This window comes from Falco punctatus, assembly GCF_963210335.1.
Source record: "Falco punctatus genome assembly, chromosome: 2".
Taxonomy (NCBI): domain Eukaryota; kingdom Metazoa; phylum Chordata; class Aves; order Falconiformes; family Falconidae; genus Falco; species Falco punctatus.
In genome coordinates this window covers 76,242,808-76,268,313 of record NC_137581.1, presented here as the reverse complement: position 1 = coordinate 76,268,313, position 25,506 = coordinate 76,242,808, and the positions used below count along the sequence as shown (strand labels likewise).

Below are 25,506 nucleotides of genomic sequence, written 5' to 3'. Positions count from 1 at the left end.
CATATAGGGCATTGCCAGCAACACTTGCCCACTTTATTAGGATTCGTGGCTTCTCTGCTGGGCGTAGCAGTGGCCTGGGAGAAGAGTCCATCTATTCTCCCACTTGAGTGTAGCACAGACACACATAGCAGTCTTTCCTTGAAAATCCCAGGTGGTTAGACCTTAATAAAGCATATTGCCATGTACTATTTGCAGCTGACTGTTGGCAGAGCAGAGACCAGAGTGGCAGGCTACATGTCGAAACACTCAAGCTTTTCCCTTGCATCATCTGCCCTAGCTATGAGATGACAAAACCAGCCCAACTGTTGCTTGTCACATAGCATAGCTATGCCACAGCCTTCATGGCAGATGACTGAGGTGAAGGCACTAACATAGCTGACATTCGCGGTGCGTGGGCATGTGGTGCTGCCGGGTGCTGCCCAGAGCACTGTGGGCGCTCATGGCAGATGCTGTAGCTGTCTGGGTGTCCGTCCCAGCCCTGGCAGCTATCCTGCCCCAGCCCACTGAGTACTAGAAAAAGAGAAGTAAAATGCAGCACAAATAGTGATTTAAGGCTATAATTGCAGCTGCCTTCTGAAGCAGCCGGGGACTAGAGCTCCTGCAGGGAAGGGTGTCTTTCTGGGATTCTAAGACATAGGGTCAGAAATAAGGGGGGGCTGGTGTTACCCGGCCACAGCAGTGAGCTTGAGCAAGCACACTTCTGCAGCAGCCTGGTCCACCAAAATATGTTGGCTTCGTCTCAGACCTCTGATGTGACTTAAAGTCTTCACAATACATCCTGCCTTTGGGACAGGGCAGATATGTGATCACAGGTAACTCAGCGCATTACACATCTCTTTTGTGTCCCTGATTTTAAAATCTCTTTTTTTAAGCGGTGACAGATCTGTCTGAAATTTGGGGTCTTGGCTTACACTCAGGTGAATGTGCTGTAAGAGTTCTGCTTCTGCTCTCTGACCTGGCAAGTTAAACTTGTATAATTGGGTTTCTGGGGCATTTACCCTGAGAAAGTGAAGCTGAAATTAGATTATGTGCTGTCCGAACGTAAGGCCGGTTGCTTGACTTCCAGGCACGTCGTGCCGTATGGCACAACCCACCTGACAGGCAGTTGGAGAAAAAATGGAGCCAACATCTGCTCCCGGCTCAGCCACCCGCCGGTACGTTGCCGTGTCACTTAGTCTCCAGACCTGGCCCGGCTCTCCAGACCTGGCCCGGCTTCGGGCTGTCCCCCCGTTCCGAGGGAGCGCTGAGCCCCGGGCTGCGGGCTCGTCCCGCCGGGCCGAGCTCCCCCTGCCGGCACCGGCCCCGCAGCGCCCGCCCGGGGTACCCACCCCACCCGCGACACCCACCCCACCCGGGGCACCCACCCCACCCGGGGCATCCATCCCGCCCAGGGCACCCATCCCATCCGGGGTACCCATCCTGCCCCCGCCCAGGGCACTCATCCCACCCAGAGCACCCATCTCACCCCCATCCAGGGCACCCATCCCACCCGGGGCACCCATCCCACCCCCATCCGGGGCACACATCCCAGCCGGGGCACCCATCCCGTCCCCAGCCGGGGCACCCAACCTGCCCGGGGCACCCATCCCGCCCGGTGCCAGGCAGGGCAGCCATATGTGCTCCCCGCAGGAGCATCCCATCTCCCAAGCAAGTGCCCTAAGGGGGTCGGTGTTGCTGTCAGGTTTTGTCTTTGGCAGATGCTCGTTGAATTGTTTACGTGGGAGTGGAAGGAGTCCAGCTCTGGGAGCGGGAAGAGGTTTATTCCGGAATGGCCAAAAACTTTGTCTGGTTGCGGTAGGCTCTGGAAGAACTGGTGAGCAAAATAGCCAAGCTTTGAGTTACTGGCCTGATTCAAGCACAGCAAGGGTTTGAGCCAGGCTCAGTGTCTCATAGCAAAGTGTCCTAACCTTCCTCTTCTTGCTGCTCAGAACTGCTCTGTTTTCCTCTGGAAATTCATTTGGGAAAAATTCCCAATTTCCTAGGTGTCACTAGAACCGCCACATGTTTTTGCATCTTGAGAAGCTTCTGTTTCAGCAGACTGACATTTTCTGAGGAAAACCTACTACACACACACACACATACACAGAGCTCCCTGCTAACTCTAGGAGGAAGCCAGGGTGCCCAGGAAGATTGCATTTACGCTGGAAATGCAGGCACCATCAGGAAAAGGGATTCCACTTCCATAGTTGCAGTAAACAGAAAAAGTCCAAACGCATTAAGCACGTAGTTTTGTCTGGGTATCCCTGCCCCTCAGTGTGGGAGGTGCTTCTGCAGAGCCCCACAGAAGTCTGGCATCAGTCAGCACAAGTGGTATCTGTGTGCCAGGGGGGTTGACTGCAAGCTCCTTGCAGGAGGAACTGTGTGTGGTTACGTATTTGCGCTCCACCTACCATTATTTTTTACAATATCGCTAAGGCTTCTTGCTTTTCTTCCAAGGGCGCTCTTTCACGGTGGTAATCACTCAGAGGGTGCAGGGAAGTTCTCATTCTGCCTCAGCCCTGCTGTCAGTGCAGAATTTCTATTGCCATGGTTTTTTTGGCAATGGTTACATGGGTTTCAGCATGCTGAACCCCAGGCTGTACAGGTGTGAGGCATCCTGTGGTTTGCAGTGAGGTGGGAAAGGGCTGCTGCTCACTGTTCAGAAGAGAGGATAAGGAGACAAAAACTGGCACAGCAGCCACTTCTCTGTTCTGTAGTAAGTGACTTTTCTCCCCTCTTTCTGCATTGTCACAGCCAGAGCCAGAACTGCCAGTTGATTAGTAGGCTTAGGACCCCTATTTTTTATTTTTGTTTATTTTATTTCCTTCTTTTGGGGAGGGAGAAGGAAAGGAAATAATTTTGGACAAGACCAACTTCTCATCACCTCAAGAGATGCTGAGCTACATATTGAGGATTTTACTCAGATTTTCTCTTAGGTAGGGATCCTTCTGATGGGAACAGGAGTTGTGCCAAAGAAGGAGTACTGATTTGACCCTATGGAAGTAATTAACAAACCTTTCCTGTCGGCTCAGCAACTAGGGACCTTCAACGACTGCTTAGAGGGTGCCATCACATAGGTTCAAAATAATGTTGGGGGATTTTTTCATCTTCCCCGACCATTTCTTTCTCTTTTTGTAATTATTTTTTTTAAAACCCTCTTTATAGTGTTCTTTCCCCAGCCAGTGGTCTTTCCTACAGCTGATTCCTGATGTTTTACAGGATGAGTTACACATCCTGCCTTAGCAGCAGACTAATACCCAGGTTTGAATTACTATTGAATAAGCAGCAATGAAATCTCTATCAAAATAATCAGTAGTTCCAAAAACCACAAACAACAAAACAAGCAGAGTTGAACTAACTCAGCAAGACCATTTGTAGCATCAGGGACGGTGAGTCATTTTTTTTTTTCCTTCCCTCATCAGACTCCATCGCTGCCTCTCGCAGCCCCGGGGAGGGCAGGTGGAGTGGGTAGGGCATGACTTCAGAAAGTTAAAAAAAAAAAAAAAAAAGGTCGACATCACTCAGGTCACATGACACAGAGGGACCAATGGAGGCAAGTTCTGGAAAGGGGAACAGTTAAATTTGTAATTTTGGTTGTGTGAAACACTTCTTTGGGCCTCATAAACAACCACAGAACCACAAGTTGGGTACAGAGGCAGTCACACAAGAGCGGGTCCGGGATATTGGTCAGCAGGCAGGGCAAATCGTTTTGACTGCAAACCACAGAGTTTCGTAGAGTGGTAAGCATCATCAACCACAACCGATCCGCTATTTTTTTTTTTCTTTTTAAGAAACAATTTCAGAGTTCTTTTAGCAAAAGAACCTTATAATCCGCTTTGTGCAGCTCCTGAGGCACCGGGATGAAACAGAGCATGATGGCTGGGAGGAGGGTGTTAGCAATGACCATTCTTCATTTTTCACTCCCCAAGGTAGAAGAAATCATATATTCCTTCATTGTAAAGAGAGAGTGAGTTTTAAAGAGGAAACAATGGCTTCAAACAGCATATTTGAGTCACTTCCTTCTTACCAGCACTTCTTGAGAGGTAAGTGCCATTCAGACTTTCTAAATATACTTTTTACTTTCCCATCCTTAAGAAAATGCATGCCTGGAGAGTATCTTGGGACATTCTTGTAGTACACGCTTTTTCCCACTTCAGTTTTCTTTGAGGCGCTCTCATCGAAGCTAATATCTGAGCTTGCAGGAATACCATCTCATTACTTATCGGTCCGTTAAAGAGATTATAACAAGGATTCATTTAAGCTGTTCAAACAGCCATTGCATGCTTGTGAATTTTCTCTTCATAAATCAAAGTGTGCTAGAATAACTGACACGAATTACCGCAGATACAGTAGCAGTAGCACAAGCCCCTTCTGATTCTCTTTGGCAGAATTATGATTTTTTGAGCCACTGACATGAAAAATGACAGCCAACAGCGTACAACACATATTACAGGCTGAAGCACAGGGAGTGAGCAGCAAGCTGGTGCATACAGCCAGCAGAGCGTGATGCTGTCTCACTTATGCTAGACCATCAGCCTGGGTAAAGGCACGTTCAACGGGGAGAAGTCAGGAAAAAGCTTAGAAACCTGCTTAAAGTTAGTTGCAACTCACATGGCTCAGGAAAAGGAGCGGTGTGGACAAACTCTGTTTCTGTTGATGCCGCGCAGGTCTCATGACTGAGAATTACTGGCTGCAGCCACCCTGAGAGAAATGAAGCAGTCCTGTAAGGGCTGAGGGGGGGAATTGAAGGGCTTCACCCAGCAATCTGTCTGTTTTCACCAGTGACCAAGTGTGCTTAGAGGCTCCTTCTAACATTCTCACAACCCCCCGTGGAGCTAATGGTTTAGTCATGGGTTATTCATACAAGTAAGCCAGGGACTGGCACAAGAATCTCGTCCTCTTCCTTGTAGCTACCTTCCTAAATAGCTCATGCTACAGCATGAACTTTTCCCCTTTCCACGCAAGCCCTCTGACCGCTCAAGCCCTTTTTGCAGCAGGGCTGTGCCCGTGCAGATGACAAGGCACACAAAGCCCGTCACAGACCGCTCGCTCATCGAGCTTGGCCAGGGCGCTGCCAGAGAGCAGCACTTCATAACTCTTTATAGTTACAGACTACAGTTTCCCGGCCTCGCTGGCGGTGTCGGTGTGAGTCATGAGTTATTCGTATTAATAAGCGGGCTGGGGAATGCGGAAGGCTCGTCCCAGCTGCTGTGTCACAACAAGCAGCAGCTCCGCCGGCTCCCTGACGCTCCTGCAGATCAGCGCTCTCCGAGCGGGATGTGAGCAGAGGGCAGCCTGCCGAAACGCTAGCCGGCTCGCCTGCCTTGCTTCAGTTCTTCCCCTGCCCTGTGTCAAAAAGTTTTTCTACATCTGTCTCTCCCTGGCACCAGAGGGGAGCTGAGTCGCAGCGGGCTGTGTGAGTCACTCGGGCTCGCAGCACCTTCCAGCCTGGGCAAGGGAGATGCTGAAGGGTGAGCAAGAAGTGGCTAACTGCTCTGCACCACTCGCAGCTGGCGTTTCCTCAGCACCCCTACCAAGCAAAGGAAGCAATACTGCTAGAATAACAAGAAGGATCTTCCTGCATTTCCTCAGCCTTTTTTCTTTCTTTCTTTCTTTTTTTTTTCTTTTTTTCCTTTGTTTTCCTTTTTAGCTCACCCATTTATTTACTGTTTAATCTGTAGCACAGGAAGACATCTTGAGGAAATTTTGTGCTTCTGATGAAATAACAGAGTCAACCTCATAGGGCAGTGCTTGCAAGTGCCAGAGCACAGCCAGTCTGTGGGATGGGATGGGGACAGCAGAGGCCATACCGAAGGCAGGAGCCCAGAGAGCCTGAGGGCAGTTAGTTGGAGACCAAAGACCAATTTCTCCAGAAAAGAAGGAGTTCCACTAAAGCCAGTTAATCCAGAAAGTGATTTATCTCAATGCTCCAGAATGGGGTTTATTATCCTCCTTATTACTGATCTTACTATTGTCATTAATATTTCTATAGTACCAGTATTCTGTATTTCTTTGGACTAGGCTAGAAGTCTTGCTAGGCTAGAAGTCACACATGATACTTTAAGATCTCCATCCAGTTTTGGCAACCCAGGTACAGATCCCGGTATGTACCCAGCACATGCAAGATAAAACTCCCTCTGTGCAGTGCTAGAAAAGCTTGGGCAACAGTGCTTTGCTTGAGTTATAAAGCAAATGTTTAATCGTTGCGAAAGAATATTGTGTTTGAACGTGGAAGCCTGTGACAGTTTTCCAGCAGTTCCCTTTTTGTTCCTTTCTTTACTCAAATGAACTTCGCACAGTTTCAAAATCCTGGGTGCAGCAGAAGTAATGCTTGGGCCTCAGAGCAAGAAAAATATTCATCCCTAGGGTCTGTTATTCTCACCCATATTTCTCAATAGTGTTTAAATAGACTGGTCATTCGAAATGTCCAAAACCATCTCTTTCCTTTTTTTCCCGCCAAAATGTATTGCACTTTCTCTCTTAACTGAAATCGTGAAGTAAAGGGAAAAATAACAAGTTGTTTTCTACCGTGGATTTCGCTTTATCAGTCCGTGCAGTTCTGTAAGAAGGAAATCCATAACTCTTTTTTAGCCTGATACTATGTGAAAATTGGGAAAAAAGAGGGGAGTGGGGAAGCAGAACCATTGTTCCAGCCCCTGCCAGCAGTGACAGACACAGAAAGCCTGACATATTAATTGAATGTGGTACACCACAAAGGATATGGCCCTTTTTCTATCACACCACACCAGGTCCTGGCTTCTGCCACTAGGTAAAGAAATGAGGATTATACTGAAACCTCCAGTGGTGTGCTCTGCATACTGAACACATTCAAATACTTACTGGCTCTGCTTTTAATGACAGCCTCATTTTCCTAATGGCCTCTTTCAGTTTACAGTCTGGGCTTGGTGTTAGGAGTACAGGGCAGGAACATTTCTAAGTGTCTTGCTGCACTGCAACCCGCAGAAAAACATCACTCCATCTCTTACTCAAATCTAGGACTGTATCAGCAAGGCTGTAGTTAAAACTTTTATTCTAGGAAGTTTCATAGTATAAGGACAGATTGCTGCTTATATTGAGGGTTCAGTGCAGGTTCACGTGTATTGGCCTGGTCAACACTGTGATGCCTTTTGGACAGGGGGGCCAAACTGAGAGCTGTTGGAGAGTCTTGTATTAAAGAGTGCATGTATCCTTTTTAATTACTAGTAATTACATTATATAGTCCCACCCCATAACATCTCTTAACTTCTTAAGGGTGTTAGACTACCCTGTAAGGTTTCCTAATAATTCTGCCTACAAAGCAAGACAGAACAACTAATCTTTTTGCAGTGTTTTTATGGAGCTCTAAATAACATGAAGCATAATATTTTCCAGGAGGGCACTTTGTCGTCATTTTTCCTTTTGCTGCAAGGTCTAATTATTACAATACACAAAGAAGGTTAATTCTGGTTTTGCCTTTATTGTATTTTTTATTAATTAATGAAGGCAATGAAGACTTGTGGAGCAACGCTTTGTTGGTTTCTTATCAAATGGAAATAAACACCAGCAGAGCACTTTTACAACATAGAAAAATACGCTGTGCATACTTTCTTCATAGTTCTAACAGGCCAAGTAGTGCCCAGACATTGTGGGCTTCCTCCTTTGCAAATGCTAAATAAAACTGTAGCAAGAAGTTCTTAGTGCTCTGGAGGACATCCCTGCCTGAACCTGTGAACTACACCTAAGCATACTGCTTCTCTTTGAAAGTTAATGGCTCTGGCTTGCCTTGTGATGGGAATTGTGGTGGTAGATACCTAAAGTCCCTGGCGCTGTATGTGAGTGGAGGAGTGAAGTGATCGGAGGCTCCCTGTAACCAAAGTCTACATCTACTGTCTCACGCTCTCGGCACATGAGACCTCCCTAGGGCTAAACATTTATCTGCAGAGGGTGCTGAGTGAGGAGCAGGGTGGCAAGCTGGTAATTATATTAGTGGTCCAGAACTGGTGACATTAGCAGAAGTGGTCATATACTAGAAGTAACTCTGCCAAAGACACGTTTCTCTCGGAGACACCTGGTACCCAATCCTGCCACATATTTTCATTCACTAGCCCTGTAGAAGAAACCTGTCTTATCACGATAGCATAAACTACATTATCACTGCATAGAGGAGAAAGTTTTCCAGCACCTTTGCAGACTGCCTGAACTGTAACAAAGAGTTAATTTGTGTCAGCATTATAAATTACTAACTGCATCTTGTGAATAGGAAATTGAACTAAAGCTCATAAAAACCTTGGCTTACTAGAAGAAAAAGCTTGCACAATGCCTGATTTACACAACCTTCTCTCTCTTTGAGCCTTTTTTCATTTAAAAGCCTTGAAAAACATTGCAAGACCTGAACACAGGAATTCCTGTGAAGCAAGGGGTAAAGTATCTGACAGAGATGAATACACTGCTTTGGTAAGATCAAGAGATTTTATCTTGGGCCAAAATATTAAACCGAGTGTTTAACCAGTCACACTCAGTGTACTGATGTGTTGTGATGACAGCCTTAGCAAGGACTTAGGGTTATGGCTGGCTTGCAGATTGCCCAGACTGATTTACCCTTTATCATGTGGCTGTTAATAAGAGATTGTTGGGTGGCAGCTCTGCCTCAGACTGTGTTTTACCACAAGAGCCAAACTCCAGTTCTGATGTAGCTCTCTGGTGGGAAATGAAAGCATCTTCCCCACACTGCCGGTGCATGCAATACGAATAGAAAATAAATTGCATTTTTTTCATGACAAGAAGATAATTAAGGTTTAGTTTGACTTCTAAGGCTTGACCCCAAAAAGCTTACCTTTAAATGCGTGTGAAGGCCAGTTACATTGGCAAGTTTATAACAGCAATTTATGAACTCCTGAAGACTTTTACTTCAGAACACAGAATAAGTATCTGCATCATCCTCCTATTCAAGAGGGGAGAGTTATACCCAAACCAAGAGTGGAAAAGAAATTACTGTTCTTGGATTTAGAAATAGACATACTTGCTTTTAACAACTAAGCAGAAGCCATCCTAAGGAAATGGCAAAGGTATTTTTTTTGTAAAAAACAATGAGGTTGTTCCACTGACAGGAGAAACTCTACTGACTTGGACACTGCCACAGGCAGAGGGGATGTGCTGGGTCCCGGTGGTCTCTGCTGCACCTCCTAAGCAGTGCCTGGAGGGCTGGGCAGGGGTCTTAGCCTGAGGTCTTCTTGTGCTGTCATGGAGCGCAAGGGCGAAATGCAGAGTCGGCTCGGGAGCTAAGGGGGAATGCCACTGCCAGGGGAAGTCAGGGTGGGCTTGTGCTCCACAGAAACTGCTGGTTGCAGTGCCTCACTGAGTGATAATTGGAAGTTGTAGGAGGCTGCCACAGAGTACCTGACTGGCCCTGGTGTAGGAGGAGGGCTGCACTATGCAGCTGTAACAGCCTCCATCAGCAGCTTGTGCTGCTTGTGCCAAAATGCATAGATGCCTGCTGGGCTTCTGGGCAAGGGCAGCAGAATGGGTCCAGATGCCCTGGCAGGAGGGCAAGGGAGAAGTAGCTCTGGCTCTGAGTAAGAGGATGGATTGAAGCTGGCTGCAGAAGGACCACCCGCTCTTTGAATCCAAATCCCACCTGGTATCTCCGTCTTCTCAGTGTCCGCACAGGCCTCCTGGATGCATGGCGCAAGTTTAAATTGGGGTGTGCAGCATTTTGGGTCGGGTGGCTGCCATGACCATCAGGCTACACACAGAGACTGTAGCATGTGGTGGGCGAGCTCAGGACAGGCCATGCAACCCCTTCACTGGAGGGGAATGAACCTGATGGATTTTCTGTGTTCCTGCACATTACAGTGTGCAAGGATATGTCTGCACAGATTTTGTTGTTTTGTTGGGGTTTTTTTATTTACTTGTGTTTTCAGTTTGTTTGGGTTTTTTCCTAAAACAAGTCTGACAGTCAGCTCACCCACTCACTCCTGTTCCTTTATCTGTGCTTAGTCCATGGGGCAAGGTACAGTGGAGATTCTTTTAAACAGTGGCTGATTACAGCCTCAAATTCATTGTCATAAAATACCATTGAAACCAAGAGTTTAACAGGATGCTTAAAACAGCTGGATCTGTATATACATAACAGTTTCTTAATATGTACCAGTCAGGTAAAGAAAAAGCAGCTTTGGAAGGGTTAAGTTCTCCTTTTGTCTCTCACTGCTGTATTTCAGAGCATAAACAGACCTCTGTTAAAGCTTGGAAAGAAAGCTTCCCATGTAAGCATGTCTGTCATCTGCAAAATGAGTTGTGGCTTCCTCCATGACATCTGGTACTGGCCACGGAGTGAGACACGCCACTGGCTATCTGAATCACTGGTCTGAGAGAAGGACAAGAAAACATCACACTACATCATTACCTCTTCTCTCATCTTAAGAGAACAGATAATATTTGTGTAGACTTGAGTCAACTTCCCAAATAGTAGATGAGTAGTAGGGATATCTCCCCTCCGAAGTGTATTAGTGAACTGTATGGGATGACAACAGTCGTGGTGTTTGGAGCAGTAGAGCACCTACAAAAGTCTACAGTATGTCGGTGAAGTCCCTGCATGCATCAGCACACCCACAGTGATATTGAATGCAAGACACATCATTCTTCCTGCTGGTGGAAAGGAGACTAGAAATTATATATATGGATTCCCAATGTAATAATTTTTCAAAATAAATACCTTTTCTTCCACTTAGGTCCCAGCAAAGTAAGGCCTGGGCTTATGACCAAGATACATTTTAGTCCAAAACATCAAATTCTGTATGAAGAGGTATTCAGACAATTGAAATAGGAAAGAAAAAAAAAGAGCATAGGAGAGCTGACTGTGAAAGCAGGGAGGTAGAGAATGACAGTAGCTGCTACCTGGTAGAGTTTCCAATTCATCCTTAATACTGTCCGCAGGGCTCACCACTTCTGCTTGCAAGTGAAACTCAGTGAAATTGGGCAGTTTCACTTCATGAAGATCTGTGAGAACATTTTCTACAGCTTTGATCTATCTGGGTTTTTTTTCAGCCTGTGCTTTTTGTTTTGAGTTTCTGATTCCAGTGAACCCAAAAGCAGTCCGAGTCAGGGGCTTGGGGCTTTTTCTTTTGCCTTCTCAGTATTTTGTCTTGCAGTGTGTTTTCTGTTGTCTGTTTTCATGCTAAAGCTATGATTTTGAGATGTGCTCAGAAGCTGCCCTTAGGTAGGGTTTTGACTGTAAGTTGAAAGGCTCTCCTCTCTTACAAATTGTTCCATGAATGCAGTGCGAGGAAACTTGAAATCTGTCAAGTTTCATGTGATTTGCCATAAACATTTCACTGGGCTATACTTAGGGCAATCCCTGCAATGCTTGTCAAATCAGCAACCTCAGAAGACATTGACCCAGCCCTTCAAGTGTCTTTTTCTGGTCTTTAAAAGAGAAGGATGACCATTTGCAAAATACCTTGTGTGTTCAGGCCAAAGTGGCACACTGTGTTCGGGGCGAAGTGGCACACCATGGGACTGAGCGTCTGTTTCCTTTGTGACAGATGTTTTGCACCTTCTTATGCCAAGTACCACCTGCATCTCTCATAAGTCCATTTTCTAGCCAGTTTTATGGCATACACCTGCGCCGTGCCAACCAGATGCGTGCCTCAGAGGTATCAGGGCAATTAGAGGAGCCTTGAACAAGCACCAAAGGATGCAGAGCTCCATAAGTGTTGCTAAAGTACCCTGCAGTCACCCACTTTGGCAAAGGCAAGCGCTGCAAGCATGCTGAGTGGGGTGTCACAGCCTCTGCGGTGGGCAGACCAGCCTCCGTGCCTGTCAGCACTCAGGTCGCTATTTATACTTGCCGTAGTGTCAAAGGGTAGTGAAAGGCAAGCTGGCACATCAAGATGAAGGCTTTCATTTCTCTAGCAAGGATAACACAGATGCAATCACATGGGTGTAAGTCACCACCAGCCAACCCCTGGAAGATGTCGGCATACACCGTGGTGGTGCGCGGGGGCGGGACACATACCTCTGGGTTTTCACTACCGTTACTATATGAGCTAGGTAGATTTAAGCTGGCACTGCCTTACTCTCACGTGCCTGCAGGCATGCTTCCCCTTTTCTCTCTAGACATGACCAGGAGCACAAAGCATGCTCCAGAGCCGATGTTTAGGATAATATCATGGCTCCACCCAGACAGGGACAAAATGGCCATCAACTGCAGTGGGGATGTGACTGTCCTTTGAGAACAAGAAACCTGAGAGAAAAACATGAAGTTAAGAGTAGGACAGGTGAACTCTGAATAATAGTGTTGACACGAGGTCTAAAAGAAACATAGCATTAAGGTGCAAGTGTAATTCATGCAATGCCAAGTAGCAGAACTATGGCTTGAGAATGAAAGTTTTTGTCTCTTTTACGTAGGAAATATTGGTGTAGGACGTTATTTATGGCATATTTTGCAAGGTTGTAGAAGGAACTTGGGGTGAGCTGGGATTTTTCCTCTGGTTGGCGGTTGATTTGTACTTGGTTTATACATCATGGGTGTACACATCACCCAATGGACAAGTGAGGTGTATTTCCTCAGTAAACGGTGAGGACAGACTCTAAAGAAGCACTCTTTAGCATGTACCATCTCCTGGTCATATATGGAAGGACAGAGAAGGACAGGACTTCCATGAGTGCATTCGCAGCTTCGGAAAGCAACCCTGAAAGCACTTTCCCAGTAAGAGGCGATGAGAAGCAGGCCTCACCTGCACAGCCAGTCTCCTCACGGCACGGCTGCCATGGCTGCTGACCATCTGTCCATGTTGCACATCATCCAGAGCAGGCTACCGATATGAGACTACATGCTACGCCCAATTCATAGGAAGAGCAATTTATTTTATGCGCCAGTCACTAGATAATATCAGACTTCTGTAAAATGCTTCTGTTTTTCAGGACTTATACGTAAATGAGCTTTGGCTTTTGCATAGGCTGGGTGTAGCAGGATTCATATCTGGAAGATACACTTGAGTTAAGACTTTGTTAACCCCATTTGCACAGGGGGTCGTAGAATCAGTTACTGCAATGTAGAGTGGTTTAATTGCTCCTATATATATTGACCAAACACTTTGCAAAGACATTCAATACCACTTTGTCCATCACACCTCTGTGGACTTGGAGGCAGGGAGCTGTGGAGGTTACTTCATGCAGAGTCCTAGTCAGACCTACATCCACCAGATCGCTCCGCACACTTCTAGACCAACCTGATTCCTGTGTTGTTGCCACCATTTAATCTGAACCCAAGCTGTGCGGGCAGATAGCATGTGGGAAGCGTTCTGCTTATGACTCCAGCTAGGGAAAAGGGGTGAGCCTGTAGGTAGGTTGCCCTCTTGCTAGAGAACGGACAACACAGAGAGCCACCATGTGCCATGCATCCCACATGCTTTCTAAGTACCTCTACTAATGCAGCCTGGAGAGACAGCCACCACTGAAAGGAAAAAAGACACCTTAGCCTCTTCACCGGTTGGTTGTCTCTTTAGTTTCTGCACCAAGCCTGTAAAAAGTGATAATGTATGGTGTTAAAAGCACACATATTTTTTACACTAAGCATAAAATAAGTTGCATATTGAAATTAAGATTCAGGCCTTATATATGAACAGGAACTTACTCTGGCTGTGCCTCCCTGCATTGGAGAAAATGGTTTTCTTTTCGAAATGAAACAGGGTGTTTCAAGTACACTATGTTGGCGCATTGTGGAAACTAAAGTATGTGAATGGCTTGCCTAAGTAAATAGAAAAAGTGATAGGATAAACTTTTTGAGTTCAAAAGTGATGAATCACTTAAATTTTAGTGTAACAATCAGAACTTTTATTATTGTGTAGTTTTTCTACACAATCTTCCTAATAGGGGTTGCAATGGAAATAGTAATTTTTTTATAATTTCATACACAGTCCAAACAACTTTTGAGGAATGATATTATTTTGTACTGATATTTTTAGGTGCATCTATTTTATGCTATGCAGCAGAAAAGCTACATTACCTTTTCTAAACAACATTAGCTGTTTCTAAACCAAACAGCCTCTTTTCTTTACTGTGTAGGATTAATCTTTACCAGTATGAACGCTAAGTACATTCCCATTTGGGAGAGTGCTCTGCTGTAACTAGACATGTACCAACAGGTACGGTTCCCCTGTGGGGTGAAGTTATGTCATTAGAGAGATGTCTATATGAGGAAAGATGTTTTAGGTTCACATTTTACTGAGGCAATTAAAGCAGCCTAGTATTTTGTGTACATTGTATCCAATCTAAGAGCCAACGAAACCAGTGGAAAGACCTGGCTGACGTCTTTGGGCATGGGATGAGACCTGTGATGGCTGTTCTCCTCCAGGTAAAGGTGTTAACAACCTCAAGCTCTGTCACTGATGGCCTAGGTCAGCGGTCCCTTTACGCACAGCTGCCCTTACACTTTTGCACACATGAAATACGGAGGGGTGAGGCTGGCTCCCCTTCCGTGCCGCAACCTGCCTTTTGCTTCAGAGCTGCATCCTGGCCCTTTCTGCCCCATTTCACCACGCTCACAAGAGCTGCGGAATAAAAAATGGCATTGTGCAAGTTAGAGATCACATTTCCAGCCAGGTGCTATGGGCTGACTCCTTTTTACAGGCTGGCTAGGGAAGTTCCCTCGCGCTCCTTCTTCTAACAGCTCCGTGATTCGGGCACGTCCCCTATGCACGTGGAGAAGGGCGAAGCAGCTCCCGAGGCCCATGTCCTCCAGGTTTCACTGTGTAACTGCTTTGACTAAACCACACCAGCTGGACATCAAAAGCACTATTTAAACAGAAGCAGTTGGAGTTTTTTCAGGCTGTTTCATCTCCCCTTTCAGCCTTCAGAAAAGCCCACTCTAACCAGAGGGATTAGGAAATACAACAGACCGCCGCTGCATCTGAGGGGGTCAGCCAGTATGGGACCAGCTCGGGGCAGCGGGTGGACACCTCAGTCTGCCTGCTGCTTTCATGACATCCTGCAAAGGGCATCAGGGAGCCAGGGCTGTTCCTGTTCTCCACTTGGGTCTGGGGATAATCAGACAGGTTTGATTATCCATACGGCTGGGAGACAGCTTCCCCCCTGGGCATCTCCACCCCATCCTCCGCTCTGGTCAGAAGTGAGAGCAAAACTTCACATTTTGGTCCACCGTACCTATGGGTAAATAGGAGCTCCTTCCATGGCAGCAGTGTGGTTTGGCTTCACCACCCTGGGCCAGCTAAAATAGGTAGACGAAGGTGAAAGGGTCTTCCTCAGTAAACAGTTTTTCAACACCATTTTCCTCTGCAGCTTATGAATTATTCTCTCCCTGTCAGACATGCTCTCATTTATTCTTTGCTAATCTCTTCAGCAAACACTGCTTAGTCTCCAGCTTGCTCATGAGCAAATCCTGGTATATGCCAGAGTCCCCACAGGAGTGACTTCCCTGCATGGGTCACACAGCTGCTGACTGAGCAGCACACATGGCTAACCAAGGCAACAGGAGGTACCAGCTCCGTAGGTTTTCTTCCAGCACATGACTTAAGTCAGTGACTGAGCATTCCTGCCTAAAACTGTAGCCTTCTCTGAAGGTTCAGGCTAATACAACCTGCTTTCACAGAGATTCTGGTAAAAAAGCATCCAAAACATGGTTTAACAGGAGTTTGTTGTCAGATTTCAACTTGTTTTCAAGGAAAATCTTTCCACTGTTCCTTACTTGTTTTCTGTCTCAAGTCCCTCACTTGTTAAGGTCTGAGCCCCTTTTCTGGCAAGGCATTGCTAGATTATTTTTATTTCCCTGCAGAAAATGCAGGCAACATTAAAGCATCCCTTATTTGAAACTGCAGTTCAAAGAATGAATGAAATGAGAATTAGAAAAATAACCTGTATAAAAACATTAGCTGTCCTATTTTAGGAGATAATTAGCTGTAGCAAAGTTTCCCTCACTTATTTTTCCTTGGTGAGAAAACAAACTACCTTGTCATTGAGGTTTTTAGAAAATGCTGCTGTTTGCAAGATTTGCCACAAACAAATTAACCCAAACATTTCTAGTGTATGACTTACATTGCTAATTTTACTGTTAGTTTTCATTTCTGCATCTGAAGACCAAAATGCTTCCAGTTATCATATAGTGAAGGAAAAATAAACAAACCAGAACAGTGGATCGCAAATTTGAGTGCCAAGAAGTATGCACAAAAAAAAAAAATCCATACCAAATGTTTCTTACCAAAACCCAGTGGAGAAGGCAGAGTGAGAAAGGAAGAGACCAAGATGGGGAAGAAGTCTTTTATTGTGTGTCAGAAGTGGCATGTCTGACATAGCCCTTCAATCAGAAAAGCTACTTTTCCTTAGCAGACCTTTGGGATATAGTACTATTTCCACTGGGTACTGCATTTTCCTGCTTGAACAGGGCATACTCCCAGTCAATTGTAGCTGACACGATTTCAGGGGATCAGTGCGTGATGGAGACACCGAGCCCAGCTGCTGACATTCGAGACACAGGTGCTTGGAGCTGCCTTTGCCAGTGAGCCAGCCAGAGCCAGAATAATGCAATATAGGCAGCTCCCACAGGTTCTGCCCCAAGAATAATCCACTGGCATTTGTTTGGGGTATTTTAGAAGCTCGTTGTTTGAGCTAGGTCCCCCGTTTTTCATAATGTCACCTTGCTGCCTTATTAAATTACCAACCTTTTCTTCACTGGTATCTTCCAACTGTGGTTAGAATTAGATGGATACAGGTGGCCAAAAGAAACCATGCTTCTGTGCCTAGCACCTGGTATCACCCTCCTTTGATCATGATGTCTGCAGACGCATCCCTTTTCAGTTGATATAGAAAGTCAGAAAGGGATGGAAGGACTGGCTTCTTCTGGTGCTGGTATGCAATTCTACTCTTTAATTTCTAACCTTTCAGATAGACCTGAGACAACACATATCTGTGGTCCTTTCTATATGTTGTGAATACACCTACAAGGTTTCTGATTTTTTTTCCCAAAATCTTAGGTTTAAAACACTGTGCATAGGGTGCCATGGGACCAACAGGTGTGTGTTTCTTTGGGTTCTTGCTTTTGTTTTTCCAGCCTCTCCTGGAAGGCTTCTGCACAAGACTTAGCCTGCTAGTTTAATTTTAGTCATGCAATGAAATCAGTGCAAAGCTCAAAGGTGATGTGTGCTGGGTGTGGGAGGGAGAGCAGAGGTAGGAAAAAGAGAAGTATTTCTAGACTAGTTTCTTAGCCTCTTACTTTTTCATGTTTAGCATACACTAATAGATATGAAACTTAGTAGGCAGCTTGTGTCAGAGTTCTGATGGAAGTTGTGATGTGGTAGATAAAAAGTGATGAGGATATAAAGCTAAAGGGTTGGTTCAAGTACTAAAGATTATACCTGCAAGATTTTTCCTACGGTAGCATTCATTACCTTTCAGTGTGCCTTACAATAAATAAATAGTACTGGTCATGCTGGCTTGTGTTCTGCAGGGGATAGCAGCACAGCACAGGGTATGTCTACCACCAAACCAGAAGCCCTTTGCAGCATTAGTAGTTAGTTTCTTTGTGAGACTCAGTGTTGGATCTCTGTGTTACTATGCCTGAGCCCTATGCAACTTTAGAATGCTAACACAAGACTTTTTTAGTGTTGTTTATTTGGGAGATAGTTGAAACTGGATCACACCAAGACTTGTCTCAAGCCACAGCAGATGCTAATGATGTGATCAGTGACATCATAAATGTTCTTGTCGTGTCATTAAGGAATTGTTGGGGAAGCACTTAGATAGGGATGGACTGAGATCTGCCTCAAATACTGTGAGTAGTTATGCTCTGTATATTAACTCTATTGAATCCAAATGCTCTCATCATGTTGTTAATGTGGGCTTTCCCCACAACCAGTGTAATGTGGTAAAAAGCTCTCATGCTACTGTGACTGCGGGAAACCTCTCATGAGAATTTGTCATGTTCTTTTCTGGGTAAGCCTTGCTTCACTGGGAAATTTCAAAAAGCTAATTTAGGTTGTTTGATTGAAAGTGTGCAAAACCACTAAAAACCTTCTCCATGGAAATGTTGGGCTTATGGTAAAACTTCAGATGGAAGCAGCCATCTGAATTCAAGGCAAGCCTAGCCTGATGCATTTAAAAAGCCAAGATGTGCTGTCCCAGGGACAACTACTGAAGGCTGATTTCCTCCAGACATATGTTTTGTGGCTGCATTCTCAAATATCTGGTGAGGCTTTAATCTGATCAAAAGTTTTTCTCTTCTTGAGGAATACCTAAAATCTTTCTTGGGTGCTCGTCATCTGGGAGCACTGGCAGAGCCTCTCTGCTACTGCCATGTTTCATGAAAGCCGAAGGAACTTAAGACCGCTTCTGTTCTATGAAGTTCAGTTAAAGTTGGCCCACAAACCATAAGACTAGGGGAAGTCCAGAGAGAAGGGGAGCAATCACATAAGCACTGCCTCTGCAGAAAAGCAGGCTGATAAAGCAGCTTTGCAGTTCAGTGTGGCGTGCACTAGGCCAAAGTGACACACAAAGATAGCCAAATACATTCAGAAGCTGCTTAAACTACTCTGGGAATACATGTTCCTCATCTTCATTGATGAGGAAACAGGGAAGAGTGGTCATCAAAAGTCCAGGGGAGACAGAAGTGGAAACAGAAACAGAACCTCAGTTTTTTTGACTTAGAGTTCTGGGCCCAGCAATATAAAAAAAGATCTTGTTTTCTTTGAATTTCAAATCTGATCAAGGCAACGTTTTCATCGGAAACTTACCTTAACATTACACTCATTATTTCAGGGCCTGGATATTGTACAACTCCAGCTGCAACTGGGCAGTCCAGTTCAAATAGCAAAGCATAAAGAAAATCCAGGAAAAAATGTTTCCAATTACTTGTGAGCAGCAGGCAAATTTGAAAATATTGAGCTACTTGTGGGCAGTATGGGAATGGGAAAAAGAAATAAGACTAGCTGATGAACAATTTATGATATAAGACTTGTTCAGCATGTTAGAATTTCAGATCCAGGAGGAGTGGTGCAGTAGGGTTTTCTCCAGCCTGGCTTAGCAGCATCTTGGCAGTAGCTGATGCTATGCACCTCCTTGTGCTGGGAAAGCAGGGGGGATGGCCATGGGCAGGGAGGGCAGAAGCAGGGTACAGTTCAATCCCACCAACACACGTGGAAACATCAATGCTTGGAGACTCCCTAAAATCCTCCTCGGGTCCAGCAAAGCTGGTGGTTGGTGTTACCAGCCAGGGAGATGTAAGAAGAAGAAACGATGCATCCATTTAGAAATGTTCCTTCTTTTTTTTTTTTCCCCAGAAAATATTTCAAAAGGAAAGCTTCCTTTCTCTGAAAATTTAATTTGAGAGCTGTATTTGTTTTCTGCTTTCTCTAGTGTTGATCTGCCACAGCACTGAGCAGGGCTAGAAAAGCTTGCAGGTTAGAAAAATGTGCTGTCAAGCCAGCTTTGGCACTGGCACGGGCTCTACCTTTGCTGACAGAGGCTAACCTTTGGCCAGGCAATTATCAGTCTAGGGGCAGAGCATGTTTTGCTTTTCCCATATCTAACTTCTCAGCAGAAACCCAGGCTGGTGCCTTGCTTGTTTGCAGGCACAGCAGGCTTCTCTATAGGATAGCCCAAGTAACCCTGAAAAACAAAATGTGGTTCTTGAGGAGTCTGAGCAGCAAATCTTGGTGAAGCGGTTTTGCAAATGCTGGGGCAAAACCAGGCAGTAACAGCATTGGGAGCCCTGCCTCTGCCACAGGCTCTGGAGCTGACAGTTGTAAGGACAGTCTTTTCTGGTAGAATCTCCATTCAACCAGTCCTGCACTGTGCCTTCACTCTAGCCTGTGCAGGATGACTGCGTAGCAAAGAAACCATGCTATCCACATCTCTGTGGCCATCGTGCCATGGAACATCAGTGGCTGCTGCACCGACCAGAGAGAAGGTGAGCAGCTTGGATGGTTCCTGGTGCCTAAACGTAGCACAACCACTTCCTTAGTAACTGCTTTTAGGTGGAATAATAAAAAGCAAGCAAGATGGAAGCGCAGCCTTTCCTCTGACATGACCAAGCTTGCACCGCACGCTTCTTGTTTTGCTCATCAGCAGAGGGCTGCAGGAAGGAGATAGGTCTGTCCCTGCCCAGGGTGCACCTGAGGCCGCCCTCCCCGCAGCAGAGAGCTGAGTGGTCCTGGGTCAGCCAGAAGGACCCATGCTACCCTTCGCCTCGAAGTTACGGGGAAGCTGTCAGCCTAAGCGGAGGCATCCTGTTTGTTGAAAAACAAGTGACAGTTGAAGAAGGGTTGCAAGAGCGAGCAAACCGCAGGCCCTGCGCGGGGCTGATAACAGTCCTGCGCTGCTTTTGCAGCAGTTCCGTCCCTGCCGAGCGCCGGCGGGGGGGACGGTGGTGCTTTCCTGTTTCGCGCTTTTTCCCGCCACTGTTTCTTGCTGTTGAGTTCTGCTGCATTTTTTCAGTAACTTGCTGGTTTCTCAAAAGGGCCCTCCCTTGCTATAAACGGCGTGCTGGGGGCAGCCGGGTGCCTGCTCCCACCAAGGGGGGACCACAGGCACCCGCGGGGCTGAGCCGGGGGACGGGACCTGGTGTTCAAGAAGGTGGCTGCAAATAAGGGCTCTTAAAAGGGTGTACCTGTCACGGCTTGGGGTTTTGTAGGTTTGCACCCACGCCTGCTTCCCTGCCAGCACTCCTCAGCCTGAAATCTCAAAGCACTTTATGAGGCTTTGTTTAACCCTATGTTCAGAGCACTTCTGGAGGAGACCAGGACTGGTAACACAAAGGGAAAAGCATTTTTGGGCTCAGAGGCCTGCAGTTAGGCAAATAGATCTGTATTTAAATCTCAGTGCAATGCAGATTTAGACCCCTCCGTTCCGCAACTGCACCTGACTTTATTGCCATGGCCAACGCTGGCTCCCTTGGGCCTGACGGAAACTCTCTTGCGGTGGTGAAGTGTATGCGTGCGTGCATGTGTGGTTTCTGTTTGCAGCATGAGAAGCCTTGACTTTGTGTATAACTATGTAAATGATACTATTCACCCCTTCAAAGCTAAGCACAACATGTGTGAGGCTTAGAAAGCTCAAGCTAACAGATGCACAAGCTACAAAATTGTTGGACACGTGTACCTCCCTCTGTGAGAAGCTGGTATGTTCACTGGGCTTCCCATGTCAGGTTTACTCTGTTTTGAACATCTTACCCTAAGGTTCAGGCATTAAGATAAATGCCTTTCCACCCCTCTCTCTGAACAGAATGTTGGGGCTAGCAGAAAAAGAGTTTTCTGTCTTCAACCAAGAATGCTATTTTTCTTGAACTTTGCATAAAATTCATCGGTATGATCAGAGCGCTCTTTCTCTAGAAAGATATCTCAGGGCATGCTTGTTTGAAACAGCTTGACCAGCATTCTTATCAGCATCAGTTACATAATCCTGATAATTTATTTTTTTTCATTTGCTAACAGATGGGCTTCTAGTAAGAAATTTTATTTCAGGGAAAAAATATGTTGGAAAATTGCTTCAATAAAATGTCAATTCCCTTTGCTCTTAAATAATAGTAATAACAACAACAACAATAAAATGTAGATAGCATTTTAATTTAAAATGTTGCCCAAACTACTAGCTTTTGAGTTTCATGGTTTTCCCTGTGACTTTGTACTCTTTCTTTTTACTAACACATTCCACTGCTGTGCTAGGAGCCATACAAATGTAGGGGAAAGCCCCCTGAAGAATTTGCAACCAAGAAACAAAACTAAAGATAGGTGAAGGGTATGGGCTTACTGGACCAGTACTGTTGAAACTTTGTTTTAAGAAGCATGAAATGAAACAAAAAGATAAAAATGGTTTTGACAAAAGCTGATGTCAGTCACACAAATGTGTGGAGGAAGTTAGAGAGCCCTCTGTAAGGCAAGGCTGTCTGAAGTCACCTCGCTCTCCTCAAATTGCTCTTCACCCATGCTTTCATTTCTCTCCTAGCTGCAACAGAAGTGCTCAAACGTTGCTGGGTTGTTCGTCTTTTTTGTCCCTGCCTCTGTCGCTGTCGCAGCCGGGATCCCTCCGGCCCTCCCAGGGCTCTGTGTTGTGTGGGGTCCCTCCCCAGGCACATGTGTGCTCCTCTCCCCTCTGCTCCTTCCCAGCACAAGTGCAAGAGATTTCCTGGCCCCGGCTCCTTTCAAGAACTCTGCTCACAGTAGAGGCATCACAACGTGTCCTCCTCTGCAGCCACCTCCTGCCCCATCACCCACTCTGTTATCCGGCCAGCACTGCCCGCTGGTCGCTTCCCCTCTCCCATCTGCTAACATGATTTCTGGGACTGCACACCCCCTATCTTCCACCCTGCATGGACCACAGGAATGTTTGAAATTTTTCTTTGCCTCCTAAGTGGGAAACCCCCAAGAAATCTTTCTGCAGAGCTAAGACATTAGAAAACCATTGATATTCACATGCTAGCAAGCATTTAGACTGGGATCTTCAAAAGAATCTAGGCAAGCCACTGCCAATAGGCTTCCGAGTAACTCGCACATCCCACTCCTTCAGCCCCTCCGAGTCTCAGGGCTTGCTGCGGTGTCTCAGCATAGTGAGCTGTGATGAGAAAGTGGAATTGGGATTCATGAGAAACTGCTGCTGGATCAAATTTACCTACTTCAGTTTGTTTAGTGCTTCAGGCTATTTTTTAAGTGACAGACAATGAAGAAAGTATGCTTTCCTATGTCATTTATTGGTAAGTAAGGGAAGCATATATGACCTACTATATTTAGTAGCCCATCTGCATTGATTTCTCTTTTTAAAAGACTGTTTTAGGGTACAAAATCTTCTTTCCATTTTCAGACTTTCCTTGCCACAAAGCATACCTAGAGAACAGGCAAATAGTGAGCTGCCGCTTTGGCTGTTGGAGCCAATTAGCAAAACTTGTTACAAACAGCTGTTCTAGCCAGCGTGGTGGTTTCCAAGGGCTTGTTTTCCAAGTCTTTGAATATGGAGTCAGGAGGTGAAAAACAAGCTGGCAGTTCACCACCCTCATTCCCCTTCCCACCCCATGCACCCCCAGGTGACGGAGGATCCCCCAGAGACCAGGGTCCCACAGAGATCAGCACCCAGCTGCTGTGAACACACCAGGCCACTGTTCCAGGCGGTCCGGCCAGCCCGTGACCAGGGTTAGGGCATTGCTGCCCTCGCTTAATAGAGACACTGTTGCTTCATAAGTTGTGGCAGAGTTTTATTTTGCTGGAATAAAAAGATAGCACTTTGGTGTGTGGCTTGCTTTTGCTGAAGCCTTTTGTGCCCCCCTCAACAATAAAGAGTGGAGAAACTTCCAGGTTATCCAGACAAAGCTTTTTACAAGGCAGAGTTTAAGGATTGCAGGGTACTTGCTCTGATGGGGTTTGAATGCTGTGGTAATAAGGATTCTTTCCATCCCTTCCCTTAGGTCATTCACTGGAGAATTTATGGTTAGGGATTTTTCCTTAGCATTCAGCAAGTTTCTCTTCTTTTCATCTAAGTTGCCTAGTTACTATATATTATTACAGCTTATGAATGTGTGTTTGCAGTACACAATATAAAGATATATATGCACGTGTGTGTATGTATAGATGTGTCCATACGCTATGTGCATGCACATTGCATTTTATTTACTTTACACCCTAAATAGTACCTCTCCTGTGTTTTACACCCTCTAAGTGTTTGCAGGATGTGCTGACCACGCCATGTACTCATTACTTGTCCAAGGACAAGCTCTCCAAGCTGTCCTCATAAAGCTGTTCCTTGAGCCTCCTAGCTACACACTCCTCAAATCCCCTGCCTGCTCTGCACCAAGGGGCTGCCGCAGCCCATTGCCTGGGTCTGCCAGGAAGGTGGCTGCAGCTGACGCCCTGCTCATGTCTCTCACACTATGTCTTGCCAGCGTGTGTGACAGTGTCCCACTGTGCCACTTGCAGGGGGAGCGTGCAGAGGCGCAGGGGGCAATGGTTTTGCAGCCCGTAGCTGCAGGGGTGAGCCAGGAGGAGAAAGCAGCTTCTTCTGTAGCCCCACAAGGGCAGCTACATGAGCCAGGAGCCTTGAAGACTGGGCTTCGGGTATTTAGTTACTAAATTACTAAGTTACTAAATCCCTAATAATATTAGTATTATTAATATTTTACTATAAAATTTTATTATTATTAAATACTATTAATGAAAGTATTTAGTAACCTAGGTTACTAAATCCCTAATACTAATCCCTACTAGGACCTTGAAGACTGGCCCATATCAGCCCTGTAACAAAGCCGGCAGCTGTCCTCCGCATAAAGCCCAAAAAGGAACTTGCTCTGGGGAGGATGTCCTTCTCCCTAGGGCTGGCTCAGAGCATCCTCTGAGGTGATGTGACCCTTCTGCTTCAGGCCCATACTCCTCTGTGTGGACATGGATGGAGCAAGAAGTCTGGAGCACCTGCTCCAGCACTAGGATGGAGCATGCATGAGGGTGAGGAGGAGGCAGGGCTGGGAGGTGGGAAGGAAAGGTCTGAGATGAGTTGAGACAGGGCAAAAAGCACTCGCAGTAGGCTGCCCTCTGGGAGGAACTACCATCGTCCACCCCAAATAAAGCCCCAAATACTCTGGTTTACACACCTCTTCCCTTCACCCCTTCCTTTGAATTTGCAGCTACCCTCCCAAAATCAGAGCAGGTAACAATCCCTTCATTCTGAACTGAGACTAGTTCTCCTCGCTGAGCTGGGTGCTGCGTAAGAGCAGAGGAAAGAAAGCATCCCTGCCTCAGACAGTTTCTCAGCTTAAAAATAAAGAAACCAGAGACAACAAATGGATGTGCTGGCAGCTGAGACAGGCTGGCAGGGTAGCCAGTGCTCCGACATGGCAGCAGCTTGCACCAAGTTTTTGTAAGTACCACAGCAAAGGAGGACTCGGAGGAGGATAGTGGGACAGTACTGCAGGTGTGCAACAAAGTGAGGGCAGCAGCGGGAAAGGGTAGAGGCATTTGTTTGAAAACATCTCCTAAGTGGTTGAGTAACAGCACAGGGCACCACAGGCCCTTGCATTCAGCCCTTTGATCCTAAAAGGCAGGTGATAAGCAGGGTGGGGCGGCTTCAAGCCCGTCTTTATTCTGTCAAGGGAGCACCACAGGTATGCGGCTGCGCTGCTCACTGCCTGGTCCACATGGGGATCAGAGGAAGCGCGTGGCAGGTGCTGCGGAGCTGATAGTGGTGCAAGTGTTCCTCTCCCCATTCCCCCGCTGGCACTGGGGTAATCCCGGGCTGTGCCTTTGGTGATGAACCTGCCAGGTGTGCATGTGAATCACATCCCTCCCAAGCAGATGTGAATAGTCGCTGGCTTCTCCCAAGGGGAGGCAGTGCAGAGTGGTCCTTCCTGGGTGCTACAAGTTGGCACTTGGTACCCCTCTGCCCAGGTTTCCAAAGGAGCCTGCTGGTGTCTTTATCTGTTGCCAACATCAGTTTGCTTTTACTTACCCTTTCTATTCTATCAATGGAAGAAGCTGCTCCTTAGAAGACAACTATAGTCAGGAGCTTTGACTTTATGGCTGTGATTAGCTTTGATTTCATCTTGTAGTTACCAGAAGCGTGACTGGA

General features: G+C 46.2%; 1 protein-coding gene across 8 annotated transcripts in view; it reads left to right on the top strand.

Annotated features, from left to right (window-relative positions):
* The first annotated feature begins 1,526 nt into the window (after positions 1–1,526).
* RUNX1 (RUNX family transcription factor 1) overlaps positions 1,527–25,506 on the top strand; it is a 178,253-nt gene continuing 154,273 nt past the window's right edge. Inside the window, exons 1-2 of one of the 8 annotated variants that reach the window (XM_080374719.1) lie at positions 1,527–3,719; positions 3,909–4,022. Coding sequence is in view for 3 of the 8 variants with exons in the window: in XM_080374720.1 (XP_080230846.1) it covers positions 3,968–4,022 (55 nt within the window). In the remaining 5 variants the exon portion in view is untranslated. The other 7 variants (XM_080374720.1, XM_080374722.1, XM_080374723.1 and 4 more) reach the window with 7 other exon arrangements.